Source organism: Aptenodytes forsteri, unplaced genomic scaffold (assembly GCF_000699145.1).
Source record: "Aptenodytes forsteri isolate BGI_AS27 unplaced genomic scaffold, ASM69914v1 Scaffold120, whole genome shotgun sequence".
NCBI lineage: Eukaryota > Metazoa > Chordata > Aves > Sphenisciformes > Spheniscidae > Aptenodytes > Aptenodytes forsteri.
This window is the reverse complement of record NW_008795938.1, coordinates 1,655,465-1,673,817: the sequence shown is the minus strand read 5'-3', so window position 1 is coordinate 1,673,817 and position 18,353 is coordinate 1,655,465. Positions and strand designations below refer to the sequence as shown.

At 35.9% G+C, this 18,353-nt stretch overlaps 1 protein-coding gene across 1 annotated transcript in view; it reads left to right on the top strand.

Annotated features, from left to right (window-relative positions):
* The window catches only part of NIPBL (NIPBL, cohesin loading factor), a 165,227-nt gene that overhangs the window by 68,891 nt on the left and 77,983 nt on the right, over positions 1 to 18,353 (top strand). The window contains exons 5-8 of the mRNA XM_009285164.1: positions 1,944 to 2,043; positions 3,667 to 3,818; positions 4,870 to 5,030; positions 9,159 to 9,252. Coding sequence (XP_009283439.1) covers positions 1,944 to 2,043; positions 3,667 to 3,818; positions 4,870 to 5,030; positions 9,159 to 9,252 — 507 coding nt within the window. The remainder of the gene's footprint in view (positions 1 to 1,943; positions 2,044 to 3,666; positions 3,819 to 4,869; positions 5,031 to 9,158; positions 9,253 to 18,353) is intronic.

Sequence of the window (18,353 nt, the reverse complement as noted above, 5' to 3'; positions counted from 1 at the left end):
GCATTCCAGGAACCTCCCGGATTGTTTATGCCCTGCCGTGTTGTCCCTCCAACAGATGTCAGTCTGGTTGAAGTCCCCCATGAGGACCAATGCTTCTGTCACCTTTCTGTACATGAATGTTAAGGGTTAGTATTTTGACTAAAATATTGTACCTAGCTGCATTGATAGTGGCAGTGAGAGGTGAGTGGGCAGTGGGCACACTGGTCGCTGCCTCCAATACAAAACCCTTGGACAACAGATGTCAGTCTGGTTGAAGTCCCCCATGAGGACCAATGCTTCTGTCACCTTTCTGTACATGAATGTTAAGGGTTAGTATTTTGACTAAAATATTGTACCTAGCTGCATTGATAGTGGCAGTGAGAGGTGAGTGGGCAGTGGGCACACTGGTCGCTGCCTCCAATACAAAACCCTTGGAGTTTCCTCCTCACTTGCCTCTATATGAGGCAAGCAGTGTCCATTTAAACAAATTTTGCAGAAGCTGAGGAGTCCCCTTCTGTTACTTGGGACAATGAAATGTCCTCTGTATTGAAGTATGGATGTCTCTGATTTTTTTTTTTTCAGCACAACGTTCACTCCTGCTCTGGGCTAGTCTTCATGTGCTAATGTACTTGGAATGCAGCACTTCACACTTACCAGGAGGTAGTAACGGCTGCATTCCTGGGGGATTATCACGTCTCGGCTGGGGAGAGTGGAAGAGAAAAGAGGGTGACAGGGAAGATTTCTAAAACTAGTTTTGCTTGTGTGAATATTGCAGTAATTGAAATCGGTGATAGCAGTTGAAGGAATGACAGCTCCCAAACACTCTGGATTGGGACTTCTGTCAGCCTTCTGTCTAACTTCTGGTTTAAAATACTTGTAGTACTGATGTGCTTTTAACCTGTGGGTCACTTGCTGTGGCTTCCCAAGCTGCAGTGTGCACATGAATTCTGACACTGTTTTAGCTGCAAGACATTCAATTCTGTCATTAAAATAACTTAAAATTCATTTAAGTTTCTGTGTTTCTGCATCACTTCAACTAACAGTGTCATGCTGTTGTTAGGGAATTCTGTATACCTGTATCGAAGAGTTGAAAAAAAATATTCCTTTAAATTCTCCCTAATAATGATGTGAGTTAGAATAGAATATTTCATTTGGAAGGGACCTACAATGATCATCTAGTCCAACTGCCTGACCACTTCAGGGATGACCAAAAGGTCAAGCAAATTATTAAGGGCATTGTCCAAATGCCTCTTAAATCAGTTAGTTTCAAGCACATTGGTACTTGTGGCTTGCCAGCTAGTACAACTCCTGAATTTCCAAAGCATTACTGTGGGGATCTGCAGGCTGTGGGAGCTTATGGTTGGAATATTGGTTCTGCTTTGCAATTGAAATATTTCAGCACCTTCTTTGATAACATTCCTTATAAGCGTAGTGGAGGTGGAATAGAAAGCTTTTATCCCTGGAACCACTAAGGCATTATGGAAGCGGTGAGAATATCTTGCAGCACTCAGCCCGAGATGATTGTTTGCTGTACCTGCTCTAAAAATGGGAGATAAGTTTTCTGTGTTCTTCTGACTTGTGAATTTTCCAAATCTTTTACTTACTGGCACAATGAGTACTGTACACACCAGCCTGGGGTGTGGAATATATGTCTTGTTATAAAATGTTTCTATTTACTATTAGGTTTTGGCTTGGGAAGCTCTAAGGAACAGAGGAAGGAACTGTTGTTAATATTCATAACTGAATTAACACTGCTTTAGGGAACACTTTTTAATGTCATGATGTAAAATGGACATCTTACATGGAATTGATAATTTCTAATGTTTTCTAACAGTTGTGGGTAGATGATGTTAATGTCTGTAAAGTTTATAATCTCTTTGTATATAATAATTTCTGAAATGAGAGACTTCATTGATTAAAAAGGAAATGTGTGTAAAGTAATGCTGCTATCTTCTTTTTAACAGGGATGATGATGTCGCAGTTTAATATTTCTCAGAATTCCATGCGCGGTAGTCCTGCATCTTCCAATTATCAACAAACCACTATCTCACATAGCCCTTCCAGGTAATGCTTTCTTTTAAATGGGGTGGGAGGGGCAGCAAACTGCAAATTCTTCCTACAGTGACAGTCAATTCTTGTTGCTAGTATGTGAGTGGAAGGTGATCAGTGTCAAGACAAATTTTGCGTTTGTCTGACAGCAGGGTGAGTTTCTTTAGCTGGCAAAGAAACATCTTTTTGTCAGTGAATTAATCCTTGTATTCTAAGGATTAGTCATGATTCTCTGCTCTCTCTCCCTCCCATAATTTTGGCAAACTTTCTTTCCTGCTTAAGGAGTCCCCCTGCCTCCTGCCACCCCTCCAGCTGTTTTCTACCTGTGGCAGAGGCTGAGACTGGTGGCAGGAGGATAGGAGAGAAGAGGCTAATGTGTTCCAGCACGTGTAACAGTATCGGTGTGACAGGAGGGTGGGAAATTGTAAAGGTATGGAGTACTGCTGTAACAGTTACACAAAAGGCCACTGGGAGGATAGGCCCAGTAGTTTGGCCAGTCTTCCAGCAGTATCCTCGTCAACTTTCTGGTTCTTTTTTTAAACTTTTGAGTGTTGGCAAGTAGCATGTACCTATAATCCAGGCCTTTATTAATATAATAAAGTACTCTGGACTAAAGTGTTCTGCATGTAGTTTCAAGCCCAGTTACTGGGCTTTAACAGATTTCATCTTCAGTCATTAGATATCATTATTAAAATAAACTTACTTCACATTTCACTTCAAGTTACTGGAATTGTGTTGGCAAATGAAATGCTCTGTATCTGCACAAAAACCAGTACACTTTATTACTTTTATATGTAAAAGGGATATTGAAGAAGGTTTTTTGAATCGTGAATATTAAAATGAATATTACAAAGTCTTCTCGAAATCCTTGTGTTAAATACTTTGCTATTTCTTTCTATGGAAGCTTACCTTCATAGAGTTGCTATCTAGAACTGAGTGTTGTGAAAGTGGTAACGTACTTTCTGAAGTATTTATTTGGTTTATTTTTATTTTTAAAGATCATCTAAGAATGTAAGTTAAAATGTGCATGTATTATTGTCACAAGCCTATGTTATTTTTACGGCTTCCTGCCTGTAGTATCAGTCTAAGATAAAGCCAGTAAAGAATAAGTTGTATTCAGTGGACTTTGGGTCAGGTCCTACCTAACTGCCTATCACATTCCTATATCTTGGCAGTATAGTTGTGTTAGGTGAAGTTCTTTGAAATCTTACTGGAAAAATCATATTTAGAGTAGACGGCTCCTTGTTAATCCTAGTGACCTAGTTGTTAATTAAAACTTAGCTGTCACTTTCATTCAAACTTCTAGGACTAACTTTTGGAAATTACAGATCTTATTTTAGTACATATTTGTGTCATTGTTTCCTTTCCCTACATGGAGGTCTTATGAATGCTTTTTATTCTATTCTTTACTTTGACTAATGCAGTACCTAAGCTGTGACTCTTAAGTAATAATTGAAGTTGGGAAGGTATCAATAGCTTAAAATACTGCTTTTGAGGGAGATACTTGATTATGTTGGAATTTTGTTTCTTAAAGAAGCTGTAATATTCTGAATGTATAGTATTCCAAAAGAAATAATAAATTTGTCTAAATTTGCTTTTCTAACTTCTAAATTTTTTTTTTTTATATTTTGTTTTTAGCCGGTTTGTGCCACCACAGACAAGCTCTGGTAACAGATTTTTGGCACAACAGAACAGTCCAGTGCCTAGTCCATATGCTCCTCAAAGCCCTGCAGGATACATGCCATATTCACATCCTCCAAGTTATACACCACATCCTCAGATGCAGCAAGGTAAGTCGTTAATGTTTGTTTTATTCTCCTATCTCATGTCAGCTTTACCTTCATGTTCATGTTTCACGGCTTTCTAATTTCTTTGAAGGAGTCACATGCTTAATGCAAATCTTTGAGTTGGCAGGTATGTTTAAGGTTTGCTTTCCTGACTGTACAGAGTGGTAGTATATACTTTTATTAAAAAAAAAATAAAAGGGAAGAAGAGAAGGTAAAACACGTGTTCCTGTTGCATTGTTCCCCTATGTACACTCATTTTGCATAGTTGTCATGTATACATGACAATAGAAAAAAATCAAAACAAACCAAAAACTTTTATTTGTTAGCTGTGGCCATGAATTATCTGTACTTGTGAAAACCTCGTTTTTGCCAATGTAACATAAGTTTTGCTGCCAGCTTATTTAGCCTTACCAAACCTTGGTAGTGTCAACTAGATTAATTCTAAGTTGGCTAGATTATGCTCAAGGTATGCAGTAACTGGCAAAGATGACCTTCAGAATGAATGGATTTCTTTATTCTTCCCTTTTCTAAAAACAATCTTGAACAACATGAACACTGTTAAAGTATCTAGGCATTTTTTTTTGGTAAGTAGAATTCTCATTGGATTCTTCTTATTGGAGTAATTTGTTCTTAAAGTTTAGCGCTGTGCTTAGAATATATATAGCTGTTCTGTATGTAATGTTGTATGTCTCATTAATACGTTGGAAGTTATTAAAGGTAGCGAATACAAATTATATAGAGGAAAAAAAGTTTTCTATAACCAGTAAGAATATAATACTTTAATTAGGATAGATGTGGAGAGAAACTTGGCTAATATGTACATGGAATTTAGGTTTTAAATCCTCTTGAAAATTAAAATCTTGGATGTCTAATTTTATTCAAGGTATTAATGGCAAAAGGATTCAATCAAAAAGTTGGATTCTTGTTCAGATTCCAGACCTCTTGCATCCAACTCATTAATATCCATTATTACAGTGTTTTCTCTGAAACTTTTTAGGATTTAACGAGTGTGTGAATGTATCAGTATAGTTACTTATATTCTTTTGTATTTCAGCTTCAGTATCCAGTCCCATTGTCACAGCTGGGATGAGGAATCTCCATGAAAATAAAGTTTCAAGTCAGTTGTCTGGAAATTCAGCTAATCATCATGCTGATAATTCTAGACATGGCTCAAATGAAGACTACCTACAGATGGTGCACAGACTAAGTAGTGATGTATGTTACATAAATCAGTTTATTATGATAAAGCAAATATTTACTATGATAAAGCAAGTATCTGTTTAGCTGCCTTAGAAGTCAGGTATTTTACTATGTTGTTGTTGATGTATAAAACCACTGAAAATATATTTCAGTTTCAGATGTGTACACTCAACCATGCAACTTTTAATGTGTGAGATTTAATTTTTTCTAGATCTCTGTCTCCTTTGGAACCAATTGTAGCGTTCATTCTGATGAAGTTAGGAAAAGTAAAAAATCTTCACATAATCTCATATGTGAGTTTATTTTAAAGAAATGGTAGAGTGTCTCTACAATTACTATAGCAATATGTTGTTGTGAACAAGACTAGATTCTAAATAGGTGTGTAGTTAACTTGTCTCTCTGAAGGTCCCCGCAACTGTCAATTAGACTTGACATATTTGAATAACCTATTGGGTAATATAGTAGTGTTGTTAAAGGCGAGAATCCCTATGGACATTTTTTCTTACTGGTCTATTATGTGCTTTTATGGCCTGGTTTCTTTGTAACAAGTTTTCCCACTTTCTCCCACTTTTTTTTTTTTGAACTACTGATTAATTTTCTTCTTAATGAGCATCTCATCCTGTGGATGAAGCTTGTTGGGATTCTTCTTTACAAGTTTGGCACACAATCTCCTAAGAGCTCTTAAGGGGAGAGCGCTTAAGTTTCAATTTTATTTTTTCATCAAAACGTGGTGGCAAGCAGGCAGGCCTTTTTTTTTTTTGTGATTGTGTTTGTGTGTTTTATTTAGCTTACAAAAACCATGGGCAACTCTTTGTCTTCCTAAACTAGCTTGTGGAAGCAAAAAAGTGTTGTATTCAACAAGTATACTATTAACACCAGGCTCTCTAAATCCCTTGCCAGGATTAATACAGTAGAACTCCAAGAGAGTTATTAGTTTTACTAGTCTTCCTTTTTTTTTTAAAATGCAAGAATTATGCTGATTAAAAATGTTAGCTAAGAAGTAGTATCTTCAACGAGAGTGTTGTAATGAAGGAATCTATCATAATACGCAATCATCAGATGTTTTTCTCAGTCTCTGCTTCAGCAATGCAAATTCTTCAAAATAGGAAGCTGTTCTTGGCATTAATGTACATATATCCCCCAACTATATTAAAGGTACACTATCAAGAAAATCTTGGTTTTGTTAAGACAGGATTTTTGGAAAACTTTAATATTAGGATAATTTATTTAATAATTTTTAAAAAGGAAGTATTGAAAAATATTCATCCCTAATTTTGTGATCCAAGCAATGCAACCACATCCTAGTTCATGAAAACTTAGAAATGAAACTCTTTCAAAACGTACAGACTATGAAAACATAAAGCATACCCTCCTTGGTTAGTTTAACTGGAGAAATACTAAACGTAAAAAGTAGTAAACATTGTAAACTTGCACTTTTATCCCTTTGTGCATTTTCTCAATGGAGCTTATGTGTTACTTTTATTTTATTTGTCATTTTACCTTTAAAAGCTGATTTTAGTAGCTGTCATGCAGAAAACAGTTTGAAGAATTTGGATTAATTAAAGTTTTGCATCTGTGTATGAATAATAAGCTTAATAATAATGTTGCAGCCTTTTCAGAAGCAGCGTGACCTTTGGCAAAGATAGTTATGAATGAGGATTATTAAATCATAAAACTTCAAAACTTTAATTATTTTTTTATTCTTTTTCTTAGTTTTAGGATTTTATTGCATTAAAAAACGTGAGTAGTTACAGGATGTTGTGTATTTGCAATATATGATTCAGCCAGTACACCCTTGAAGGCTCACTACACATACACTCAATTTAAGAATGATTTTTTGGTAAACTTGAGAACATTCCTAGAATGTAAGTTGGTGCTTACATATCACCATTTGATGAAGCTCTGAACTAGGAAACTGTAAATGAGCACTTCTGAAAATTTGTCAGCTACGGTAGGAATGTCATGTTAATATGACATGTCAACAAGAAAGGTCATCTACCTAGTTAGTCTGTTTAGTTAATTTAATAAAAGTTGCCTTTGCCTATGTCCTTGGCAATCATTGGTAGAGGACATCTGCTGTCCTAATAAAACAGCTATGCTAAAATGTTACTAAGCTTTTTTTTTTTCCCAATATTTTGGAGGTTTTTTTGAGATTTATTACAAGTCAAAGATAAGTCAGGTTTGAAAAAAAATCAGCTCCATAATTTCAATGTGGTAGATAAATGAGTAACTCATCAGGAAATTAATTCATTTTGACTTACAATAACAACAAATAAGTTCAAGATACAGTTCTTTTTATTGCATTGAATCTGAATATTAGATTTCTTTGCACATGAGGCTTTCCTCACATGAGGCAACAACTCTTTTTGCATGTACTGTTGCAAAAATAAGTGTAATTAATAGCACAGCGTGAGTTTTAGATTCATTGTGCTGTGGGAGGAAAAAAAAAAATCTAATAGAATTGTTTTCTAAGTGTCCATGGATGGTGAAACTGATGAAATCTGGTTTCTTATGGATTTATATTCTTTGATTTGTAAGCACCTTCAGTCCATAAATTTCAAACGCTTTCCTTTTCCCTAAGCAGTGTCAACTACGCCTTCACAAGTTGTAACATGTACACTGTCTAGTCTACGGCTATGTATGTGGAAATCGGCTGTTTGGCCATTGTTAGAAGGAGTGTGTACTTGCCCATCTATGCAGGCTTCTATCTCCTTGCAATGCCAATTTAGCTTTCTAACTTACTACCGGCTGCTGATTTTTTTCATACAGACATGTAAAAACATAATTACAGTTGAGCCTTCTAACATTCTATTAATCGGGTTGAAATGGGTCAAAAGGATAAAAGGTATTTATCAGACAGATAATTCAGGTTTGAAAAAAAAATTATATGAAAGAACTGCGTGTATGCAGGTACCTCAATAGGAGCCATGTTAGACTATTAGCTACTGACATAACCAATTCAATTAGGAAACAGATTAAATAACCTTAGAACTTCTTTGGAGACTTCCTTTGTATGACTTTACTCTTTAAAAGAACAGACTTTTTGCAATTTCTTTATAATTATAGAGGTTGTCTCTTCGTAGATATAGGAGTTGTTAGTTTGTTCTTTCCCAAAACATTCCTGTAGATGATGTATAAAAAACAGTGCTAAAAATGGGGAATACTGTTCTATAGAAGTTTAAATCTAGTTAGGGCATTGAGTGAATGATTATACTCGTGACCAGCAGAGGGCTCCACGGAAGCAATAAAAAACCTATGTAGGCCATTAAATGGGAATTTGAATAGCGGGTTTCATGCTTGATTTTAAGATAGTGTGGGGGTGAAAAAGACACATTTACATTCTTAAAGATAGAGCATGGACATCATTACATTGTAATTAGTATTATATTATGAAGAAGTTTGTCAGAAATTATTAATTCCATTGAAGCAGGTTGTTCTGTGCAAAACTGTAGGATTTGTTTGCCATGTTGGGGAAGTGCTTCATATTGCCATTGAGTTGTTTCCTATCTAATTGTCGAGACAAGCAAATAACAAGCTAAAGTCACTCCAGTTGTGTTTTGCATGAGACTATCTCAGCTGCTGCAATGAGAGTGCTAGAGATTTTGTTCAGTCCTGATGCGTGTATGCTGGAAGATATAAATACAAGGTGTTAATCTGTTTGACTGTAAAAGTAAGATGGCATTCTAGATAAGCTTTAAGGGTAGGTTAAGTGAAAAAAATGGTGAGTTCGTTTTAAAAAATCTACTTTTTATGTTCAATTTCTTTCAGTTGGTATTGTATAGAGCTCACGTATCTGCTTTTCAGCTCTTTAGTATGAGTACTTGTAACAAAAAAGTTCTAAATGGAATCTTAGTGTAAACCAAAAGTGCTTATTTAGCTAGAAGACATGTACATAGATGCATTTTTGTGTGCATGTTCTGGTTATAGATTCTTCCTAGGGCTGATTGTGCTTTGGAATATTGCCTATATAGTAGTCTAATAGCAGTCTGAATTACAAAGATTTTTATGTAAATAAATATTTTTCTAGTATTTCTTGTATGCTTTGTTGTCCAGTCCATTTTATCAGTATATGTACTAATTTCAGTCTTTATTTTATCAAGCGTTCATGTTCATAATGTTAATTTTTTATCATTGTCACTTTAGGATGGAGATCCTTCAATAAGGAATGCTGCATCTTTTTCCTTGAGGTCACCACAGTCAGTCTGCTCTCCAGCTGGAAGTGATGGAACCCTTAAAGGTAGTCTAGCAGTCATATATATCAATGTGGTTTTTCCCAATTTTAAAGAACAGCGAGTTTAAAGAGATATTTAGTTATTCCTCATGACTTCTGTATTCACATAGTACTAGAGAGTATGTCATTATGATTTGGATACAAAATTATTTTGAGCCCTGATCCAGAAGAAATTTCTGAAGGTCCAAAAATTGACTAATCATTCTTCAAAACAAAGCTCAAATTCATGGAGGACAGAAGGATTTAAAATCCTTTCCAATATGAGGATTAAATTCTTTATAAGAATGGTTTCAGTTGCTCTACATAAGAAATGGTTTAAAAGGCAGCATTACGAGTATTGAACTCTTAACCAGCTCAAAAGTGTTTTAACATGCAACATGTCTTAATTGCAATCATGAAATTTTAAGAACATGAAATTAAAAGTAGTTCAATGAACTCAATAAATATAGCATAAAGGAAGCCTGAAAACATTAGCTGTAGAGAAAGAATAGGGTGAACTGTCAATCAGTTGAGAGGGAACAGAAAAAAATCTGCTCAAAATAATTCTTTATGCTAAAATCTGGAATGCATACTGCTGTTTTTATATTATCCCTAAGAAGCAATGACTGAGATACATGAGATTTTAGCAAGGTAGGGGCTTGGGCATATTCTTGCTAATTTACTTTTTCAGTGCTTATATATTTACATGGCAACAGTAGAAAGATGCAACTTCTCTTTAGCGCCGAAACAAATTAAGTCTTTCAGGGTAGTCAGGTTAGGTGGAGAGGGAGAGGGAGATTCCAGAGAAGGTGAAGGTATTGGCTTTGTGCAGCCTGGGTAAGAGACGTCTTTGGCGGGGGTGGACCATAGAACAGCCTTCCTGTACCTATGAGGAGACTATCAGGAAGTCTTGAGTCAGGCTTTTCAGTGGTGTGGAGGAAAGATGAGACACAATGGACTTAAATTGAAATGGGGTGTTCTAACTAGGTCTAAGGAAAAACTTTTTCACTATCGGGACAGTTGAGCATTGGAAAAGGTTGCCCAGAGAATCTGTGCATTTTCTATCCTTGGAAGTTTTCAAGGTCAGGCTGGGTAAAGCCCTGCATAATGTGGCCTCACTCACCCTGCTTTGAGCATGAAGATGGACTAAAGACCTCCTGAGGTCCCTTCTTAACTGACTTATCCTATGATGCTGTGACTGCTAAATGATCTCTGTGGTTCATCTTCTGTAGGCATATACTGTGTTAAACAGTGATAGAAGAAATGTGGTTCAAGTGGCAAGTGAGAAATATGTGTATAGCATGCCGGCAGCATCAGTATTTCAGGATGTCTTGTGCTAAAGGACTTGTAAGACTTGTGTAAATGGCAAAGACTAAATGTGGTTGGTTTTCTCTCTTTGTTGAGCTTATCAGTTTAACAACATTGTGAATCTAAGCTACTTCCACTCAGAGACATGATTACCATTCAGCCAGAAGAATATTTGAATTATTTTTTGGTTAAACTTGCTGCTGTTTCAATTGGCTGTCTCAGAACCCCATTTTGAAGGGATACCTCTTCACAGTATTTCGGAAAACAGTCTGATTGTACAGTTCAGACTGTAATGTTTCAGCATTAGAGGGGCTGAAAAAGTGCAAGAGGAGCTTTTTGATTTATTTACCTGTATGTTAGCTTTACTTTTCCCATTGATAAAGCACACAGCTGAAATAACTGTTACTAATGGTGCTATCCTTTTGCCTTCTTAAAGGCAAATGAACCCTGATTGAGAGAACCTGTTCTTGATGCTGCAAGAATCTTGCCAGACATTTACTTCCTCTAATCTCGAATTTTAGAAATGTACAGAAAAGGTGTGGGTAATTACAGTGTTATTTAGAACATGGGATCCCTGTCAGTGAGTTTTCGGCCTATGATTTGGAGTGAAAGTAGTGCTGATAAATTTTCCATTGATGAACAAACAGCAACTATCTATGCTGAGCTTTTTGTTGCTGCTCTCATTAGCCCTTGAAAGTTTGGTTGAAAGGTCACAAACTTTGATAAAGAAAACTAGCAAAATACTTAATTGTTTGGGAGAACAAAAAGAATGGCAGTAGACATCATCAGTCTGGAGAGAGATGTCAGGAAGGATGTTATAATAGGTAAGCTTTCTTATACAACATGGAAACTTGAGGCAATTACTGAAGGTATGGGTACAGACTGCATTTCTGTACTTTTGACATGGAAGTAGCAAGGACTTCTGGAGACCTGGAGAATGTGATTGCACAGTCTTGAATTACTTTTAAGACTGAATGTAGCTGTCTGATTGACAGAATCTGAATGAGGAAGAAGTTTTGTTTCCAACTCAGGCAAATATTTGAAAGATGGCAGAAGTTACAATTGTAATTTTGGTTGGTTATTCACTTATTCAGTGGAGTAAAATTTCTCTGTTACAGAAATTTTTTCCTTTACTTCTGCTCCAGTAAAGGTACCAGAGCAGCTGAAGTTTTATGCAGAAGTTCTAGGCTGGTCTTCATCCTTTCTTTTTTATGTAAATTTTATATTTTTAGCTATGCAAACAGAATAGTGGCTCTGCTTTCATGCTCACATCTGTTACCACATCTACTTTCTTAAAAAATTCATTTCTGAATTCATGCATGAAAAATTAACATGGAGTATTTTCCTTTTGTTGATCTCATAAATACTCTGTAGCTATGCAAACAGAATAGTGGCTCTGCTTTCATGCTATCATCTGTTACCACATCTACTTTCTTAAAAAATTCATTTCTATGAATTCATGCATGAAAAATTAACATGGAGTATTTTGCTTTTGTTGATCTCATAAAATACTCTGTAGGTTCCATTATCCAAGATCAATTACTCATCAAAATCCTTTATCCGTTTGTTCTACTTTCCCACTGCTCTGGAACCTCAGAAGATTTTTTTTTTTTCCCTCTTTTTTGTTTGTTTTGTTTTTAAGACAACTTCTAAAGATCTGTATAAAGGAAAGCCTTCCACAATGTTTTTAGTCCATTGCTTTCCAAAGAGAAAAGTTCATATCATTTACAGTCCTGTTTCCATACAGTTCCCTAAACGCTTGGGAAAAGATCTGTAAGAACTAGCAACAACCCTTATGAAAGTATATAATTTTGTACTCTGTTCCAGAAATAAGTTCTATTTCTCTCCAGAAATTGCTAATGGGTATTTGATTATTTTCTGAATAATTAGGAAAGATTACTTTTATTTTCTTAAGGATTCGTAGGACTTCTCCAGAGAGATTCCTCTACACTTGGTCTCTGAATGTATAGTGGGTGGCAAGACGAATTAGGAATCTTCTCAAATCTGTCATACAGACTTCAGTGCTCTCAAAAGTACTTGTTAGGAAAAATGATCATCTCACCCTCTCTCCTTCAAAAGAAATGAAGAAATTTATTCAAAGATTTTTTTCTGACAGGGCCAAAATAAACATTCATTCTTGTTTCTTTCTTCAAGTCTTAATTTTTTATGCAAGCGTGCTTCTGAATATAGCAGTTTTAAGCCAGAACAGCCAAAGCTGAGTTTTTCATGAGGCATTTGAAGCTCTGGAGAAAGTGGTGGGACTCTTCCCTGAAAACTATTGAAAGAGTATGTGGAAAGTGAATACAATCTGTCCCTAAAAACCTCCCAAATGTATGTTCTTATTTGTCTGTCTCATATGCTATCCCTTTAAGTTTGAATTTTAAATCAAGTTATGCTCTTTGAAAAAGAATGTCAACATTGTCCGTTAATCAAAATCAGTAATAATTTCTTTATATCTAGTACAAAACTTGGGAAGATTTCTAGAGGAAGATTCTGTGATTTTAGAAAATACAGCAGCGAAGGACTTAGGGGCTTCCCATCTTCTTACCCTCATGTTGGATGAGCTGTACCAGTATCACTCCCAATAACTTTGATCTATTTTTTGGGGTTAAAATGTCAGTAATGGAGTTTCCTTACTCTGGCCATGCAACCTGTTCAAATTCTTAGTACTAGAAAGCTTTTCTCCTAAGGCTTCACCTGAATCATTTTTATTACAGGTTAGGCATGACACTTGACTTCTTTCTAATGGGCAAGGAAAAACAATTCACGTTCTTTTTTTATAGCAGTCATTTACATATCAAAGAACGCTATCGTGTCTTGCACTAATCTAATCTTCTACAGACTGAACAACACCGTTTCTTTCTATCATCTTTACATAAGTCATCATTTCTGATGTTCTAATTGTCTTTGATTTTTTTATCTGAATTCTAATTGGTCTGCGTTTGTCTTGATATTGTACTGTCCTAAGTTGTAGATAACCCTATTTGAAGACTTAGAAGGATGAGTAGTCAGAAAAGTACGTAGACGACTTTGTATGATACTACTGTTGTATATGAGAGTACAGCTGCCCTTTGCTGATAACATAGATCCATATTGCAAGCTGTTTTAAACATATTGCTGTCTTTTTGTAGAGCTTATCTATCTTCGTCTCATGTTGTAGCAATTGCTCTTTCTCAGATGAATAAAAAGTTTGTGCTTCTTCTCAGTGAACTTTCTTTGTTTCAAAAGGTTATTCAAATTAGTCAAGAAAACTGTAAATTTTTTGTTCTGTTTTAAGAGCAATTGTGGGCCTCTCTCTCAAAGACTTAACACCAAAAGCTGTTATGATCTTTAGATTAATAAAATACTCTAATTCTGTTACATGAGATGTTATCAATGATAAATATTTTAAACCACTATTCTTAAGACAGTGCTCTGGAAAGCTGCACTTGTTCACCTATACTCCCTTCATCCATTTTTACCAAGAACAATTGATAGTGTATGAACACAGTTTTGTAGTAGGGTATACTGCAATCTTACAGTATTTTTGTCTAGATCATACTTCCTCAGCTTGTTAGTGAAATTGTGATGAGAAGTTATATAGAAAGCCATGCTAAAGTCCAGATATGGCACTCAGTTCTCTTTAATCCACAAGACCTACTGCTTTACAGAATAAAATTATTTTTATTTTAACAAATTCACTTTGGAATACTACCTCTGTATTATTATCTCAATCCTTACAGAGAAATTGTTCTTCTAATATGTACCTAAATCATACAGACTATGTACAATACTCTGGGCAGTCTTTACCATCCTTTTGAAAGGACTGTTCTTCCCTTTTGAGTCTGCTGGAGGCACAGATTCTCAAGATGATTATTACCAATTCTGAGATTGGTTTAGCCAGAGTTCCAGGGTGGATTTGTCTGATCCCATTTTCATGAAAACATTCAAAGTGGTAAATGTGATCATATTAAATTAAAAAAATGAGACGCTTCCATTTACACATTGTAACTGCAGTGTCTTAAAATCTTTTGGCAGCAGTGTGTTCCTCAGGTTCTGTCAACACCAGGTTCTTAGCTTTTCCAACAGACAAACATCAGTATGAACGCAATATGGATATGCTCTGGTTCTTTTCTCCTTCTCCAGCTTCTGCCTTTAGGAACTTATTTACAGTATAATTACTCAGATGTGAAGTCTAATAATCCCCATGTAGCATGTATGCATTCCTTAAAATCTCTCTTTCCAAAGACTTTACCAGTAGAAAGTCTGGAATGCTGTGTCCAGGTTTGTACTACAATTTGATACCCACTTAAATAATGTTCCTGGAGTCTCAAGGATCACTTTGCTGCGGATTTAAAAAGGCGTAGCATTTGGATGTTCCTGAAGTTTCTCTCCAATGTGCTATGAACCAAGCATTAGACATGAGTCTTCATTTGTTCACTAGCAGTTTTTTCTAGCTGTCATGCATAGGCAACAATACTTTTGGCAGAAGAGGGTACAGGATGGGTGAAAGACTTTCTGTCAACATCTGGGAACCTTTACCTGCAGGGGAGTTAAAGGCATATGAAGATACTGTTTTGAGTGACCCTTTGGAAGTTGTGGTTGTGCGAGTGGAAAGCTAATAATTCTTTAAAATTCTGTAAAATATATGAATCCTAAGTTCCTGGTAACCTTAGTAGGTGTTTTTTAACCATGCGGATCACAACAAAGAATGTGATCAGTGGTGTGACTTTGGTGCATCAGCTGTGAAAGGCAAGTGGTCTTCTCTTTGAAGAGGCTCAGAGATGATCAGAGAAAGTATCATGAATGCTTAAATAAGATGCGAGTACTGTGGTGTGATTAGAAAGTGTGCAGACAAAAACCATAAGATGGAGATGTCAGTGATGTGTGTAGTCTCCTGGGCAGAAGCTTATTTGTTTGCTACCCACGTTACTGATGCACAATGAGCAAGTGAAGCCATCCCAGGGGTAAACAAACAAGAAGTGGTTTTGAAACTTTACGTTTTTAAGAAGGCTAAGTCACTGTCAATGCAATGCGTTTTACAGTTGCTTGCATTATGAAGGATTTTATAAGAAATCAGTCAAGAGTCACAGAAAAAAAGGTGTTTACAAATTGCTACAGCAGTTGATAAAACTTCTTCCATACTCAGTGCCATCTACCACTAGGAATCAATAGGAAAACTAATTAATATAGAGAACCCAGGATTATCATGGGTGGTCAGGATGACTGTTACTGAAAGACCATTGAGGTATTGTTGATGGGTGTATTTGTTCTCTGTAGAGGCCTTATTTCCTATTGATATTACCTGCTTCTCAGCTACATTTGGTGTTATCTGGTTGACCATCAGTATTTGCTGTTCAGTAATGATACAATGATCTTCCCAAATCAGTGGAGTATCTCTTTTTATCTCACAAGTTTTACATATTCCTGCCATATAAAAAGAGATTGCACAAAATGCTTTTACTGGTACTATGGAAGATCAACTACAGAAAGTCAGATTTTTTTTTCTCCTGAATTACCCACACAGCCCTAGATTTAGACTCAAAAGCTGCCTACATATTTCTTTGTTCAAAAAGAATATTCTGAAGTTTGGTTCATTCTCAAAGATCATTTCCAAAGATCATCTCATGATTTACTACATTGACAACATTTTGTAGAATAAACCTTCTCAACCTTGGAATCTCAACTGGTTCAGCAAACAGATTGTACTTGTCTGTCTGTGTATTCTTTCCACAGAAACATTTCTTCTGTTATCAACAAGTCTTGTAAGAGCTTTGTTCTCAGACATATAATGGCTCAAGCCTTCTCCCATAGGAAATATTCCAGATTGACTTCAACAGTAATAGGCACAACTCTCCTGCATAATGGGTGATGTTTTGTCTGAAGTCTAAGCATCCAACAGAATGTGGTACATGTTCAATGTGTGATGCCTGTTCAAAACTGATGTTTATGGTAGAGTGAAACTGTTCCAGAATGCTTCATCTTTTTCAATTTCTTTTCACCTCAATACATAGGCATTGTAGCTTCTAAGCCTCCTTGTTGCCTTAACCATCATTAGACATCTCAGAAATACATGAAGTTATTGCCAGAATGCGTACTCATTTGCAGCTTATAGGCCTTACTCTCAACACCTTTCAGGAATTTCCTTCAGGAGGAAGATACTTTCAAATACCTATTCGTAGTGCTGCCTAGGAGAGAGAAAACTTTACTTTTGTTTCTTCATTTACTGGATTCTAAGTATGTTCTATGGAATGCACTGAAATCCTTCTGACCTCCTCAAGTCTACCCAAAGATAAAAAGAAGCACCTTATCTGTTGCTGCAGTGTTATTTTTCAGCATGACAAATACCAAATCAGAACAAACTTGTCATATTTACTTAAAAGTTTAGGACAAGGGAGAATCAAATCTGTGTCCTCTATTTGAAGTGTAACTGTGAAAAACAGTAAACATTCTGTTGTTGCAACTTCAGAAGTATTCATTTAAGAGATAATTCAAGAGTAAGATGTCAGTAAGATCTCTTTGAAAAGTTTTGAGCTGCCTCTAATATTTGTAGAAATAAAAATGCAGCTTGTATTTCCTGAGTGGTACCATAAAAGAAATCGATAGCTAATGATTTCTGCTATACATTATACTAAGACAATCTTGTAAATTGCCAAAAGAGATAGTACCTGGGGCAGGGGACCATCACAAGAATAGGAATGTGTGGTGAAAGCCAAGTGAGAGATCTTTGTAGGGTGTAGCCAGGACTTCAGTACTGGTGGTTGAGTGTGGTATCTAATTTGAGGAGGGGAAGTGGAGTAGTGGAAAGACCTTGAGAATCAGGATGAGTCAAAAAACAGGGCTTCCCAACATTGTGGATGTTACTGGCAGAATATGGAGTTGCTGCTGATGGTCAAGAAGGCGTAAGATAAACCCATTTCATACTCTGCTCTCTACGTACAGAAGTTATAGGACTTCTCACAGAATATACTAGGGAGAGAAAATAAGTATAGCAGTCTGTGCAAAGAAGTCTTCAGTAAAGGCACACCTATCATGTGAATTGAAGTTTTGCTAGAGGTATCCATTTTTTTTTCATCTACAGGTCAGTACATTGCTTAATGATTCTTAATATTTCTTAAAATATCTGGTAGAAATTTAAGCTGCAGAATAAAGCTGCTTTCTTGTTTAGTGGTGTTTCTTGGATGAAGCACATGGGGACCTGTATTCCAGTTAGTTTTTGATTGTTGTTTCAAGTACTGACCTATGATGACCTGAACCAGAATGACTAATGATAATCTCAGTCACTGCTTTCTGAAGATGAGTATTCCCCTTTTCCCCAATGGATGAATGAAATCTGATAAATGTTTGCTTTAAAAAGAGGAGGCTGGCCCTATTGGTCCAGCCAATAGGCTTTTCTTCCCCCCCTTCCCTCCCCATTCCTTTTTTAAGCCAAAAATTGTAGCTCAAAATTATAATTGGGACAGGTTGAAAAGCTTCTCTGTTTTTCAGAGTTTTTTACTGGGCTAACAGTTATGGGGAGCTGGTTTAATTTGAGGAACAAAGAATTTAGATGTGATTAATTGGAGAATGTTTTTAATTAAAAATATCCTCTTTTAAAAATTTCTCTAGATACACACGAAGCCTGGAGTGCATGTAGAAGTAAAAATTCATACGTTTAAAAAAAAAGGGGGGAGATAAGGCAGGGAATGGTAGAAAAATGCCTTAAGACAATTAGTGTTTTCTAGATAGTAATGAGTGGGGGAGGTTGGAAGAAGTTTACCTAAAATAAAAAATAAAAAAAAAAAAAAAAGTTAAAAATGACCTGTAAGAATAAAAGTAAGGGAAGTGGGGTTTGTTTTGTT